Source organism: Ostrea edulis, chromosome 4 (genome assembly GCF_947568905.1).
Source record: "Ostrea edulis chromosome 4, xbOstEdul1.1, whole genome shotgun sequence".
NCBI lineage: Eukaryota > Metazoa > Mollusca > Bivalvia > Ostreida > Ostreidae > Ostrea > Ostrea edulis.
The window spans coordinates 33,529,861-33,542,150 of record NC_079167.1 but is presented as its reverse complement, the minus strand read 5'-3'; the positions used below and the strand labels follow the sequence as shown (position 1 = coordinate 33,542,150).

General features: G+C 35.1%; 1 protein-coding gene across 1 annotated transcript; it reads right to left on the bottom strand.

Moving 5' to 3' along the window:
• Positions 1-952: 952 nt before the first annotated feature.
• On the bottom strand, positions 953-4,932 carry LOC125668451 (uncharacterized). The gene is made up of 4 exons (XM_056162449.1): positions 4,771-4,932; positions 3,367-3,417; positions 1,222-1,353; positions 953-1,052 (listed from the first exon to the last, which is right to left on the bottom strand). The coding sequence occupies exons 1-4, from the start codon at positions 4,913-4,915 to the stop codon at positions 1,027-1,029; spliced, it is 354 nt and encodes a 117-aa protein (XP_056018424.1). The 5' UTR covers positions 4,916-4,932; the 3' UTR covers positions 953-1,026.
• Between the last annotated feature and the right edge of the window lie 7,358 nt (positions 4,933-12,290).

Here is a 12,290-nt window from a genome sequence, read left to right as displayed (position 1 = left end):
TACGGTTTTAAGATTCCTTTGTTCGTTCAGTCTAACAATATACCTTTGGCTGGCCAATATTAGTTAGCAGTCTCTTATATTAATTGTAATGACTGTCTCAGTACTGATATCATTCAAAATCGGACTGTCTCGGGTAAATCAAATGTAATTTGAAAGGCAACATCTTCTGTATGATATGATCGGCATATATCCAATACTACCACTGTCCAATGAAACAGCGAAAGAAACATCTACACAAGTATTGGAATACAGCCCTGTAGGACAAATATGAGACCGTCTGAGGGCTGAATATTTTCCCATACAGAACACGATTGATAGAGGGTTAACGGTGGGTGTGACCGGTCAACAGGGGATGCTTACTCCTTTATCGGATTTATGAGATTAAGTTTAAATTGCTTTTAAAAAAAACTGTAAATGAAAGAAATGGAATGCTTATAAATATAGCTTAACGTTTCTCATTCTCGTTTGTAGGAATCGGAACTTGATGATAACTCCAATTTAGCCCGAACACGCGTAACATAACCTTGACCTATTTTATGCCCTAAATATTCAACAGTAGGATGATAAAAGTAACTTTTCGCAAGTTTCACTGTTAAGTCGAAGAACCAATGCATGATTTGGAGATATTCGCCCCACCTGTCGCTGTAAATGGGGAAATTATCGTTGTAAGTTGCACAACTTTGGAGGTTATGTAGAGAGAATTAATCTCCTCATCTCCTCTTTAAGGTAGTTAAGGCATTTTTTTATTCGACTGAATTTTCACTCCTTTCCACAGGACAAACCGGACCAGAAAATGATAAATGTCAACTGGGTCGTCGCCGGACGCACCCTTATTGTCATGACACCTGCCCTCATCATGCTTTCTATAGATTATGCATACTGTAAGTGGTGCAGACTGCATAGTCAAGAGGAAAACGGTATCTAGTTTCACTAATTAACTGTATCTGTAAGTAAAATGCTTCTTTTCTTTTATTAAATGGATGCAATAACACAGGCATTACATGCTATTTGACTTTTTGTCCATGTTTACCCAAAAGGCACGTGACTAACACCTGAAATGTAAATTTTCCAGTGCATAAAGATTGTAAAACCCTAAAATCAACTTCTAAACACACAATGACCAAAAAAAAACATATTTGTCTTAGGAACAAGTCAACTATTCTAAACATGTTTGAAAAAGAGATCAAGTAAATGAGTTTTAAAGGAATTGTCAGTACAAACCTTTACATATTCCACAGAATTGTCGACAATTTATTTCTCTGAACAACTTGTAAAGATGATTGGTACACATGTCAGATTGATATTCATCACAATTTGGTAGCGTGTCCTTGCATTCGTCGGAAACTGTGGGAGCTACATGATAAATGTTAATTAAGACACTCATCGCAGTGGCCTACATAACGGTGAAAGGTAAAGATAACGAACAGTGATTAATCTCATAGCTCCTATAAGCAATACAAGATAGAGAGTTTGACGAACACGGATCCGTGGACGGTGCAGTCTTTTAATTTCCTTTCTATCACTGGCGATACGCCGGTATTCTTTGTGCCACGTTTTAATGATCACCTGCAATAGTTCTGTCAAATGATGATTTGTAAACCACCTCGCGTCTTTTATTAGGTCACCTCAGTAATCTCAAGTGACCTATTGCAATTGCTTGTCGTCCGGCGTTGTCCGTCGTGCGTTAACAATTGAACATAGTTAACTTCTTCTTGATAACTACTATTCCAATTCTTTTCAAATTTGGTATGATGAATGTTTGGGACAAGGGGGACATACATTGTAAATTTCAGGACTCCTAGGGCCGAGGCAAAAACTGCCCTAAATTGACCAATTTTCAAAATTCACGTTCTCTACAATCACACATCTTGAAGGAAAACTAAATGCATACTGATGTAGGACAAGAAGACCTCAACCAAAATTGTAAATTTCATGATCCTGGAGTTAGGGACTGTGACGTCAGGGTGGGGCCAAATTTGGTATATATACCGTTTATGTGTAAAACACTTAAATAGGATCTTCGTTAGTGCTATTTATACGAAATTGAAATAAAGGTGAAGATAATGAACAGTGATCAATCTCATAACTCCTACAAGCAATACAAAATAGATAGTTGGGCAAACACGGACCCCTGGACACACCAGAGGTGGGATCATGTGTCTAGGAGGAGTAAGCATCCCCTGTCGATCTGAAACTAAATGGATATTTATAAAGAGCAGGTAGTCCTTTACCAAAATTGTAAATTTGATGATTCCAGGAGTAGGCGTTTTGGTATCAGGGTGGAGCCAAAATGGTCAGTTATTAAATGTGTCAACATTAGAAATTTTTTACTTCTTGATATTTACCATTCCATTTCTTTTCAAATTTGGTATGAATCATCTTTGGGACAAGGGAGACATAAATTGTAAATCTCAGGACTTCTGCACCCACGCGGGTTTATGAGTGGGGCAAAAACTGTCAAAATTGACCAGATTTAAAAAATCTTCTATTTACATCTTCATATCTTTAAGAAAAATTAATGCATAGTGATATAGAGCAGAAAGGTCTCTACCAAATTGTAAATTTCATGATCCTAGGGATAGAGGTTCTGACTCCAGGTTGGGGCCAAACTTGGTATATATATATGTGTGTGTGCAAAGCATATAATGGTACCTCTTCTAATGCTGTAGAAACTAAATGGATATTTAGAAAGAGTATTTAGTCCTTTATCAAAATTGTAAATTTCATGATCCTAGGGGATAAGGGTTTGGTTTGAAGGTAGTGCCAAAATTATTATAATGATTTGAAGGACTTCTTTAAGTTTAATGATACCGTATATAATTTTAATGCACTTTTAGCAATAACAGAAAAGGATGTACAAAAATGGTGAATTTCGCAACTCCAAGGTTTTGACTCTAGAATGGGGCCAGATTAGTCATATTAATACAAATACTATATTAAGTAAAGCCTTTCATCATTGTATGCACTTTCGAGGGGTGTGTGTGTGTGAAATTTTAAGAAATGTTGCTGAATATTATGATTTAGCTTAGATATTCAAAACAGGAATTTTTTTCTAGATTTCATAGCTCTTGGGATTAGTTATACTTTTAACTAGTACTCAGATGACCGATAAGGCCTGTGGGACTCTTGTTTCTATTTTATGATATATCCGGGTGTAAAACTTTGAATTCAAGAAATCAACGAGAAAAGTTATTCTATGTTACCTCCTTCAAACAGAACCAGGCTAAACTTTCAAACTTATAGTGTGGGACATTGTTTTGAAGATGTAATAACTTAACTTTTGGACAGTTTGGAATTCAGAAAAACGTACGTCTCATTTCAAAAAGACAGAAAAACTATTCGTAATATATACAACACTATACTTACGCTCAGGCGGGATAGAGTTGGCTTCGGCGGCCGCAGTAGTTAGCGGAGTCGCTAATTTTAAAGAAAAAAAACAAAATGTATTGCTTGTAAATGACATTGCTAGGGTATATCTTATTTCATATTAAGTGTTTCATGGTCAATTTAGCCTGTAATTGTCAACGAACTTTGTACTAATCTCTAGATATTGATACACCATTACACTACAATTAAACACGGTTATAGCGAACACGATCATTTGAACTGCAGGCTATATAACGAATTTATTTTCATTCTCCCACAAAAGTGAAAATAAAAGATTTGAAATAATGAGTTTAAAAAACGAATTATGACATCCCCGAGCTTTGCTATTACCGTGTTATACTGCACGTGCATCTAAATTTCATACACTTTTTTTTATAAAACGTCATTAAAAAATAAAGTTTTCGTTTTCGTGGCTAATGCCTCGGCTTTTATATTTCAAACATTTCTCGACTTTGTCAATGTTATTTTTATTCTACTTCGACACATCTTCATTAGTCAAGAGAGACACTCCACGGTGTTTATCGTTTCATCGATAAAAAAAGAAACACCGTGGAGCGACACCTCCGGCTAGCGAAGATTATATCACCTCTACAGCTACGAATTAGGTCACTTCGTGACGTCATAGAAGTTTCTGAAACGGAATAGTCCTACATGTTTTTGCTGACAAAGAAGGTGAGATATAGGGTATACCATATCTGTTTTGAAAAAAAAAAATTTCCTGTATTTAGTTTGATGCTGATGAATTTTTCAGCATCCACGGAGCATATTTTGGATCTCTGCAGATTGCTTTTCCACACTGTTTACACTCACTTTTCATGCCAATACAAGGGACAGGTGTTGGGGGTCATACAATTTGAAAATATGTTATTTAGATAACTCGAAATGAATTGCTAGTACCACTAAATTTAGTTTTCATTGTTATCTGAATCTTAACTAATTCTTAGTATAGTTCCCATGATTAATCTCAGAAGTCGAAAATTTATAATACCTATAATTGGTATTTTTAGCGAGACACAAATTTAGTGATTTTTCCATGAATATTTAGCGAGAGCTAATTTTAGCGACTTTATAATTCCAAGTAAGATAGCTTACCTTCAATATGGAATAAATTGTTATCAATATTCAATTTTAGCGATCCCAACACTCGCTAATAATGCCAAAATTAAATCCTCACTATAATTTCTGCTATATGGTATGACATTGATATTTAGCATGTTAGAAATCATAAAAGCAAGAAACAGTTCTTTTTGTCTGCTCGTCTTCCAAATTTTCAGAGTTGTTAAGCTCCATCATCAAACGAAGCGCTAGATTTATTGTTACGACTAAGTATACTTTTTATATGTGTAATTTTCCGACTATATGCAATGGAATAAATATTCTTACCAGCCTTTTGAGCTACAGGTGCTTGCGTATTTTTTCCATAGTCAAGACTAAATTGTGCGTTCACACATCCCGCCAAAATGGCGCTAGTTAACAAAACGCAGAGATGCATCATGGAGTGCTGTGGAAGATAAGACACCTGTTGCATTCTGGGATCTAGCAGTAGTGGCTGTATTCTGATCTTCTCTGACTTGTGGTTTCTGCTTTTATACCAATCCGACGAGGAGTCATTGCACTAGATTTACCCGCACTCGGTATACCATTTGTTGACTGATATGATTTCTGTTGAAGGATATCAGTGCTCTCTAAAGCACTGTTTGGACCTGTCGACACAAAAGTACTCATTGAACAGAGGAAATACATGATGAATCGTGTGTGAAAAGTTTGGAGCACTCAAAGACTGTCCGAAAGGTCAAAGAAAGACACATAGCAACGTAGTCCGAAATATCTGACGTTTTCCTGGCCCCAGGTAAATATCTAAATCATAAAAAAAGCCAGGAAAACGTCAGATGTTTCGCACTTATAGCAACAATGCAAGTAAATCCTTGCAACCAATGTTCTAATTTAGTTATTTAAAATAGTGCGATCTACATATAACGTTACACAGGCCTCTGAGTTGTTACAAATTGCTACTAGTCATAGATAGAGTTTGATAAGATTTTGTATTTATATTGTAATGGTAATTAATTGCATTTAATAACATTTGGTCCAGAAATTAAAGATAATGTGTAAGTTCACATATTTTGATACACTGTAGACTCAGCCTGCCGCCTAATTTTTATTTGTATGTTTTACATAAGAAGATATTGCTTGAATTATTCTTCACTTGCAGGTGACGGTAATTAGTTTGCAATTTTTACTGCAATATACGTTTCAGTTACTTTTAATTTGCAAAATTAAAAATCTTAAAGTAAAACCATGCTTAGAAGACATCTGGAAGTGTGTTCGAAATCGACTTTAAGACAGAACTGTAAAACCAGCAACGATCATGAATGTATGTGCATTTAGTACTATCACGTATTTACCTATTTACCCCTTTGTTCAGTGGATGTCACTCATACGTGAGATTATTCGTATCCAAAAGTAAGTGTACGCTGCGGTGACGTAATGTGCAAAGTCACATGGTCACAGAATTCCCAAAAACGTGTAAAAATTTACGGAAGTGGCACAGATGTTGTTAAATTCTTCAAAATGTGAAGTTATTAGTTACGATCGAGGGAACAGACTTGTCATTTTCATTATCTAGCCTAGTTATCGTCTCGAAAAAGTGAAACAGCCTGCAGCATACAGCCCCTGATCACGTTTTGTATCAATCTTAAAATATTCCCAATGATCAAGGAAACAAAAATCCATTGAAAGAAAAGAAAAACACATTGGGAGACAATAATTGAAATCGTTTTTCTTCAAACTTAAGGAGGTACATGTATACTACACCAGAGAAATTTGATATGGATGAAAAGTGAAGGATGTATATAACAATATTTTGAAATTGCAAACTTTTTACTTTATTTAGTCTACAAATGCAGTTTTAGCAGAGAGCAATCTGAAATAAATTGAAACCCTGCGATATGCAGTTCAGCAGTCGACGTGCTACACGTAACATACTGGGCTACTCAGCTAGGCGATGATTAAAAATGAATAGACAAATATTGCTGATATTTATATTTTCATCCATGTGTTAAAAGGAAGTCAGCCATTATGACGATGCAGAGTACATCCTTAAAATGAAACCGTTGTATTGCCCCCCTTGCCCCCCCCCCCCCCCCCCCCCCCCCCCCCCCCCCCCCAGAAATGAGCATGTCTTATTGTGTAAATCTTTCTGGGTATTAGTGAAAACAAGATAGTTTACTTTAAGAAGCGAACACACTAAGATATTTTTTCCAGATATTTATACACCCCTTTATCTATTGGATATCAACTTTCCAACTTCATACCCTTAATATGCCATATTCATTTTTTTTTTACTGTATATGATATAAATAAATATAACATAACTGGATAATCTATCCTCAGCATTGGGGAGGATTTGGGGCCACCTTAGTGGTACCTGAGGGACCGGCTTGATTTTTGCTGTACCAAGGACACGTTTTGGGGTTTACCCCTGGGCGTCTTAACCAAGGTGTTCACCGAGGGAGACAGAATAGAGTTAGGGCTCGAGTCGGAACTGAAATTCCTCATTGTATGTGGCGTTCACTCTTGAAAGGGGGTACCAAGAGGTCTGTTCCCATCACAGTTACCTGTGGGGGCGCTTTGTGCCAGTGTCAAGGGGAGGTAATCCCTGGGTGCTTAGTGATTCCCCGGGTTGGCCGCATGGGTAGATTTTAATTTTAATTGATTGTGCCCAACACTCGCCACCAAATGTTGCAGTTTGTCAATAAATATTTCAAGTTTTACTGTTTCTCATCCTTTCTGCATCTTGGATTAATGCACGTAATTATCAAAAACTTGTTTTTAATTTACTGCTATAAGGGGATTATTCTTATCAGGACGTGTGACACATCGACTGCTGAACTGCAGATCGCGGTTTCGAGTCCAGCAGGGGTTTCAAGAAATGTATTAATCAATTATTTTCTATATCGTCTACCTTTCGGATGAAAATATGCACGTCATCCTATCTATGAAAAAAGGTGCTTGACTCAATGAGCGATGTAGCTTTCTGTGAAAATATTGCTAAAGACCGCAGAGCTACACGTGGAACCGCTGTAAAAATTTAAAATCTTCGATTTATCACTTTTACTGTGCACGATTCAGGTCTTTTATCCCCGCAGTTTTACAGGAACTGTGACACTCACTTTTCTGTGTGTCGACAAAATATTTTTTATAGCTGTGTCATAGTATCACAACACTTCCAGCAAGTATAACAACAAAGTCAGCTTATAAAGAGATAAGAGAACAGCATAGTCAACTTATAAAGAGATAAGAGAACAACAAAGTCAGCTTATAAAGAGATAAGAGAACAGAAAAGTCAGCTTATAAAGAGATAAGAGAACAACAAAGTCAGCTTATAAAGAGATAAGAGAACAGAAAAGTCAGCTTATAAAGAGATAAGAGAACAGCAAAGGCAGCTTATAAAGAGATAAGAGAACAACAAAGTCAGCTTATAAAGAGATAAGAGAACAGAAAAGTCAGCTTATAAAGAGATAAGAGAACAACAAAGTCAGCTTATAAAGAGATAAGAGAACAGAAAAGTCAGCTTATAAAGAGAACAGCAAAGTCAGCTTATAAAGAGATAAGAGAACAGAAAAGTCAGCTTATAAAGAGATAAGAGAACAACAAAGTCAGCTTATAAAGAGATAAGAGAACAGCATAGTCAGCTTATAAAGAGATAAGAGAACAACAAAGTCAGCTTATAAAGAGAACAACAAAGTCAGCTTATAAAGAGAACAGCAAAGTCAGCTTATAAAGAGATCAGAGAACAGCATAGTCAGCTTATAAAGAGAACAGCAAAGTCAGCTTATAAAGAGAACAGCATAGTCAGCTTATAAAGAGATAAGAGAACAACAAAGTCAGCTTATAAAGAGATAAGAGAACAGAAAAGTCAGCTTATAAAGAGATAAGAGAACAGAAAAGTCAGCTTATAAAGAGATAAGAGAACAGCAATATCAGCTTATAAAGAGAACAGCATAGTCAGCTTATAAAGAGAACAGCATAGTCAGCTTATAAAGAGATAAGAGAACAGCAATGTCAGCTTATAAAGAGAACAACAAAGTCAGCTTATAAAGAGATAAGAGAACAGAAAAGTCAGCTTATAAAGAGATAAGAGAACAGCAATATCAGCTTATAAAGAGAACAGCAAAGTCAGCTTATAAAGAGATAAGAGAACAGCATAGTCAGCTTATAAAGAGATAATAGAACAGCAAAGTCAGCTTATAAAGAGAACAGCATAGTCAGCTTATAAAGAGAACAGCAAAGTCAGCTTATAAAGAGATAAGAGAACAGAAAAGTCAGCTTATAAAGAGATAAGAGAACAGCAATATCAGCTTATAAAGAGAACAGCAAAGTCAGCTTATAAAGAGATAAGAGAACAGCATAGTCAGCTTATAAAGAGATAATAGAACAGCAAAGTCAGCTTATAAAGAGAACAGCATAGTCAGCTTATAAAGAGAACAGCAAAGTCAGCTTATAAAGAGAACAGCAAAGTCAGCTTATAAAGAGAACAGCATAGTCAGCTTATAAAGAGAACAGCATAGTCAGCTTATAAAGAGATAAGAGAACAGCATAGTCAGCTTATAAAGAGAACAGCAAAGTCAGCTTATAAAGAGAACAGCATAGTCAGCTTATAAAGAGATAAGAGAACAGCAATGTCAGCTTATATAGAGAACAGCATAGTCAGCTTATAAAGAGAACAGCATAGTCAGCTTATAAAGAGATAAGAGAACAGCAAAGTCAGCTTATAAAGAGATAAGAGAACAGCAAAGTCAGCTTATAAAGAGATAAGAGAACAGCATAGTCAGCTTATAAAGAGATAAGAGAACAGCATAGTCAGCTTATAAAGAAAACAGCAAAGTCAGCTTTTAAAGAGAACAGCATAGTCAGCTTATAAAGAGAACAGCAAAGTCAGCTTATAAAGAGATAAGAGAACAACAAAGTCAGCTTATAAAGAGATAAGAGAACAGCATAGTCAGCTTATAAAGAGATAAGCTTAAGAGAACAGAAAAGTCAGCTTATAAAGAGATAAGAGAACAACAAAGTCAGCTTATAAAGAGATAAGAGAACAGCATAGTCAGCTTATAAAGAGATAAGCTTAAGAGAACAGAAAAGTCAGCTTATAAAGAGATAAGAGAACAGAAAAGTCAGCTTATAAAGAGAACAGCAATGTCAGCTTATAAAGAGATAAGAGCACAGCATAGTCAGCTTATAAAGAGAACAGCAAAGTCAGCTTATAAAGAGATAAGAGAACAGCATAGTCAGCTGATCAAGAGAACAGCAAAGGCAGCTTATCAAGAGAACAACAAAGTCAGCTTATAAATAAAGACATTTCAGAAAAGGTTGCAACATTGCAAATCGGGCGTATACATAAGTAAATGGACAATACCAGTGTTACACCAACATGAGAACAATAAACTGTAAGGATGTTTGCAGTTTTAAAGCATCACATATTTTTCTGAAAGTTTCAATTAAATAAACACACAATTTGACAATTACTGGTTTGTCTTCATTAATCATCAAACAAGTTAATTTTATCCTCATTGTTTAAATAGATAAATTAAAATTGTTGAGCTTGTATATTTCATGGAAAAACCCCATATCTCTCTCCAGCATAGAATGGACAATCAGTGAGTGTATGAAGAGTAGAGACGTGTCAAGAAGATACATGAAGGTAATGTTATGAGTAATATGTTGCTTTTATATCACGACATTTAGGAAATGAGAAAGCTGTCGCAGAGCAAATAGCCTTTCACGATGGAAGATAAAATCCAAAATTAGCGCCTTTAATTTACACTAAGCGGAATCGAGATCATTATTTTAGTAGGTAGTGATGACGACATCCTGTTTCCGGTACCAGCTGTCATATTTAATTACTTTTTCGTAGAGGCTTTTTTAAAATTTATTCCATAAATATTTACCCCAATCAAAGTAAGATAAGACAAGGAGACTAAATGATAATTCCACATTGGAAAATATGATACACAAACGTACTGAAGAAATTAATTTCATTATTCGAAAATACAGGCATGAGGGTGTGAACTGCAACGCTAAACGTTGGCACATTTCATGAAGCGCGTTAAAATTTTCAAAAAACGGAAACTATTTTTAATATTTACATTCTACTTTCATTTCTGTCGGAATTTCAAGCCATTAAGATAGACGTACTATATTCATCAACTAGTTTTGTATTCATACGCGCATCATTTACAACTAGAGCGTTCATGAAGAAATGCTTATCATTACAATTTGTAAAGATATCAAAGGTAAATGCACTGGAAATGTAAATATGTCTTGAATTTACGCCCAATATTTCTCAAACAGTCATTCAAATGTATTCCTTACACACTGATTTTGACTACAGATTACTTCGTTTACGTAATCAAGATATACACGTAGGTCTCACGGCGGATGTGTCCGGTCTACACCGGATGCTTACACCTCCTAAGCACCTTAACTGAGCTCAGATTTTTCCAGGGGTAAATGCAAATTCACACAAGAGTCTTGCTTTTCTAAGTGGACGCTTTATGTGAAAAAAATCTAAATAATCTAGGTTTCGGTAATATGTGGGATTCGAATGGAGGTTTTACTTTTGAATGATTCAAACATAATATTGAGCAACGGATGTGTGACCAGTTTGCACAAATTTGGTATAGTAATGCATTTAATTCATCAAAAGGATTTTTATATCGTATAATAAAAGAAAATTTTTGTTTTGAAAAATAGCTTGATGTACTTGCTCCTTCTGACAGACTCGCTTTGTGTAGATTTCGTACATGTAATAATCGATTATCTATTGAAGTTGGCAGATGGTACGGCATAGAAAGATCCTAAAGAAAATGTACCTTGTGTAATGACAATGACATTGGTGATGAATACCATTATTTGTTTAAATGTAGTAGGTTTGCTACAATTAAAAATTAATGTATTAAATGGAGAAAAAGGTCGCCACCAAACGTAGTAATAAAACTTATTTTTAATTCTGACAATATTGTCACGTTAAGAAAATTAAGTATATTCTTAAAAGCTATCCATCATACTCTGTCCCCTCTATAATGACTTTGTTTATATTGCTGCAGTTTGTACACACACACATATATATATACACACACACACATCAAATTGTATATTTGTATGAATGCTTATATGTATTTTTTCACTACCTTTGTACTATTGGTAAGGAGAATAAAGAATTGGTACGTGTTTGCCCTACTATTTCGTATTCTTTTTGATCACTCGTTTGTAATCTACAGCAGTGTGAATACTGCGTATTAATACTTTATCAATATTTTTATATCTTCATTCTACGCTTGCAAACGAAAGACACCCCGAACGCGGTGGTCCCTGTAGATACAACTGAAGATAATTAGAATTTTGTGTTTTGAATACCAAACGGAAATCGTAACAGCATATGTGTTTAGAATTTATGTAGAGTTCATGACAAAAACAAATCATTACAAGTGAATATCAAGATGGACATGTGACAAATTCATTTATCATTCACTAAATCGTCTACTGTAACATTGATTGGTTCAGTTATGTCAATAGGACAAACTCTTTAATGAAAGAAAACACCATTGTTGATTATGAAATAGTTAATGTTATTTTCGTGTAAAAAACAATTTGTCATACATTGTACGCAATGTTTTCATCCTATGCTTTATAAAACATTAAGTGGGATCAAGACCAGTGCAATCTGTTATCGCTTTCCATATCAAGTGATATATCCCATTATAATCATTTCCTTTTATTTGTTGAAAGTACAGAGCAAGGTGGTTTCTCTTTAAATTGTACATTAATGAATGTCTCTTTTGCACGAATTCAAAGCTGGTGTATGCTTTTTTTTAATGCATCTCATTTGAAGGTTGATGTGACAT

Coding starts and splice junctions, on each gene's coding strand:
- LOC125668451 (XM_056162449.1), bottom strand. CDS start 4,915: ATGCAACAGGTGTCTTATCTTCCACAGCACTCCATGATGCATCTCTGC. Junction 3,418..4,770: donor ACCTGTAGCTCAAAAGGCTG/GTAAGAATATTT, acceptor CTTTAAAATTAG/CGACTCCGCTAACTACTGCG. Junction 1,053..1,221: donor ATTCTGTGGAATATGTAAAG/GTTTGTACTGAC, acceptor TTTACATTTCAG/GTGTTAGTCACGTGCCTTTT.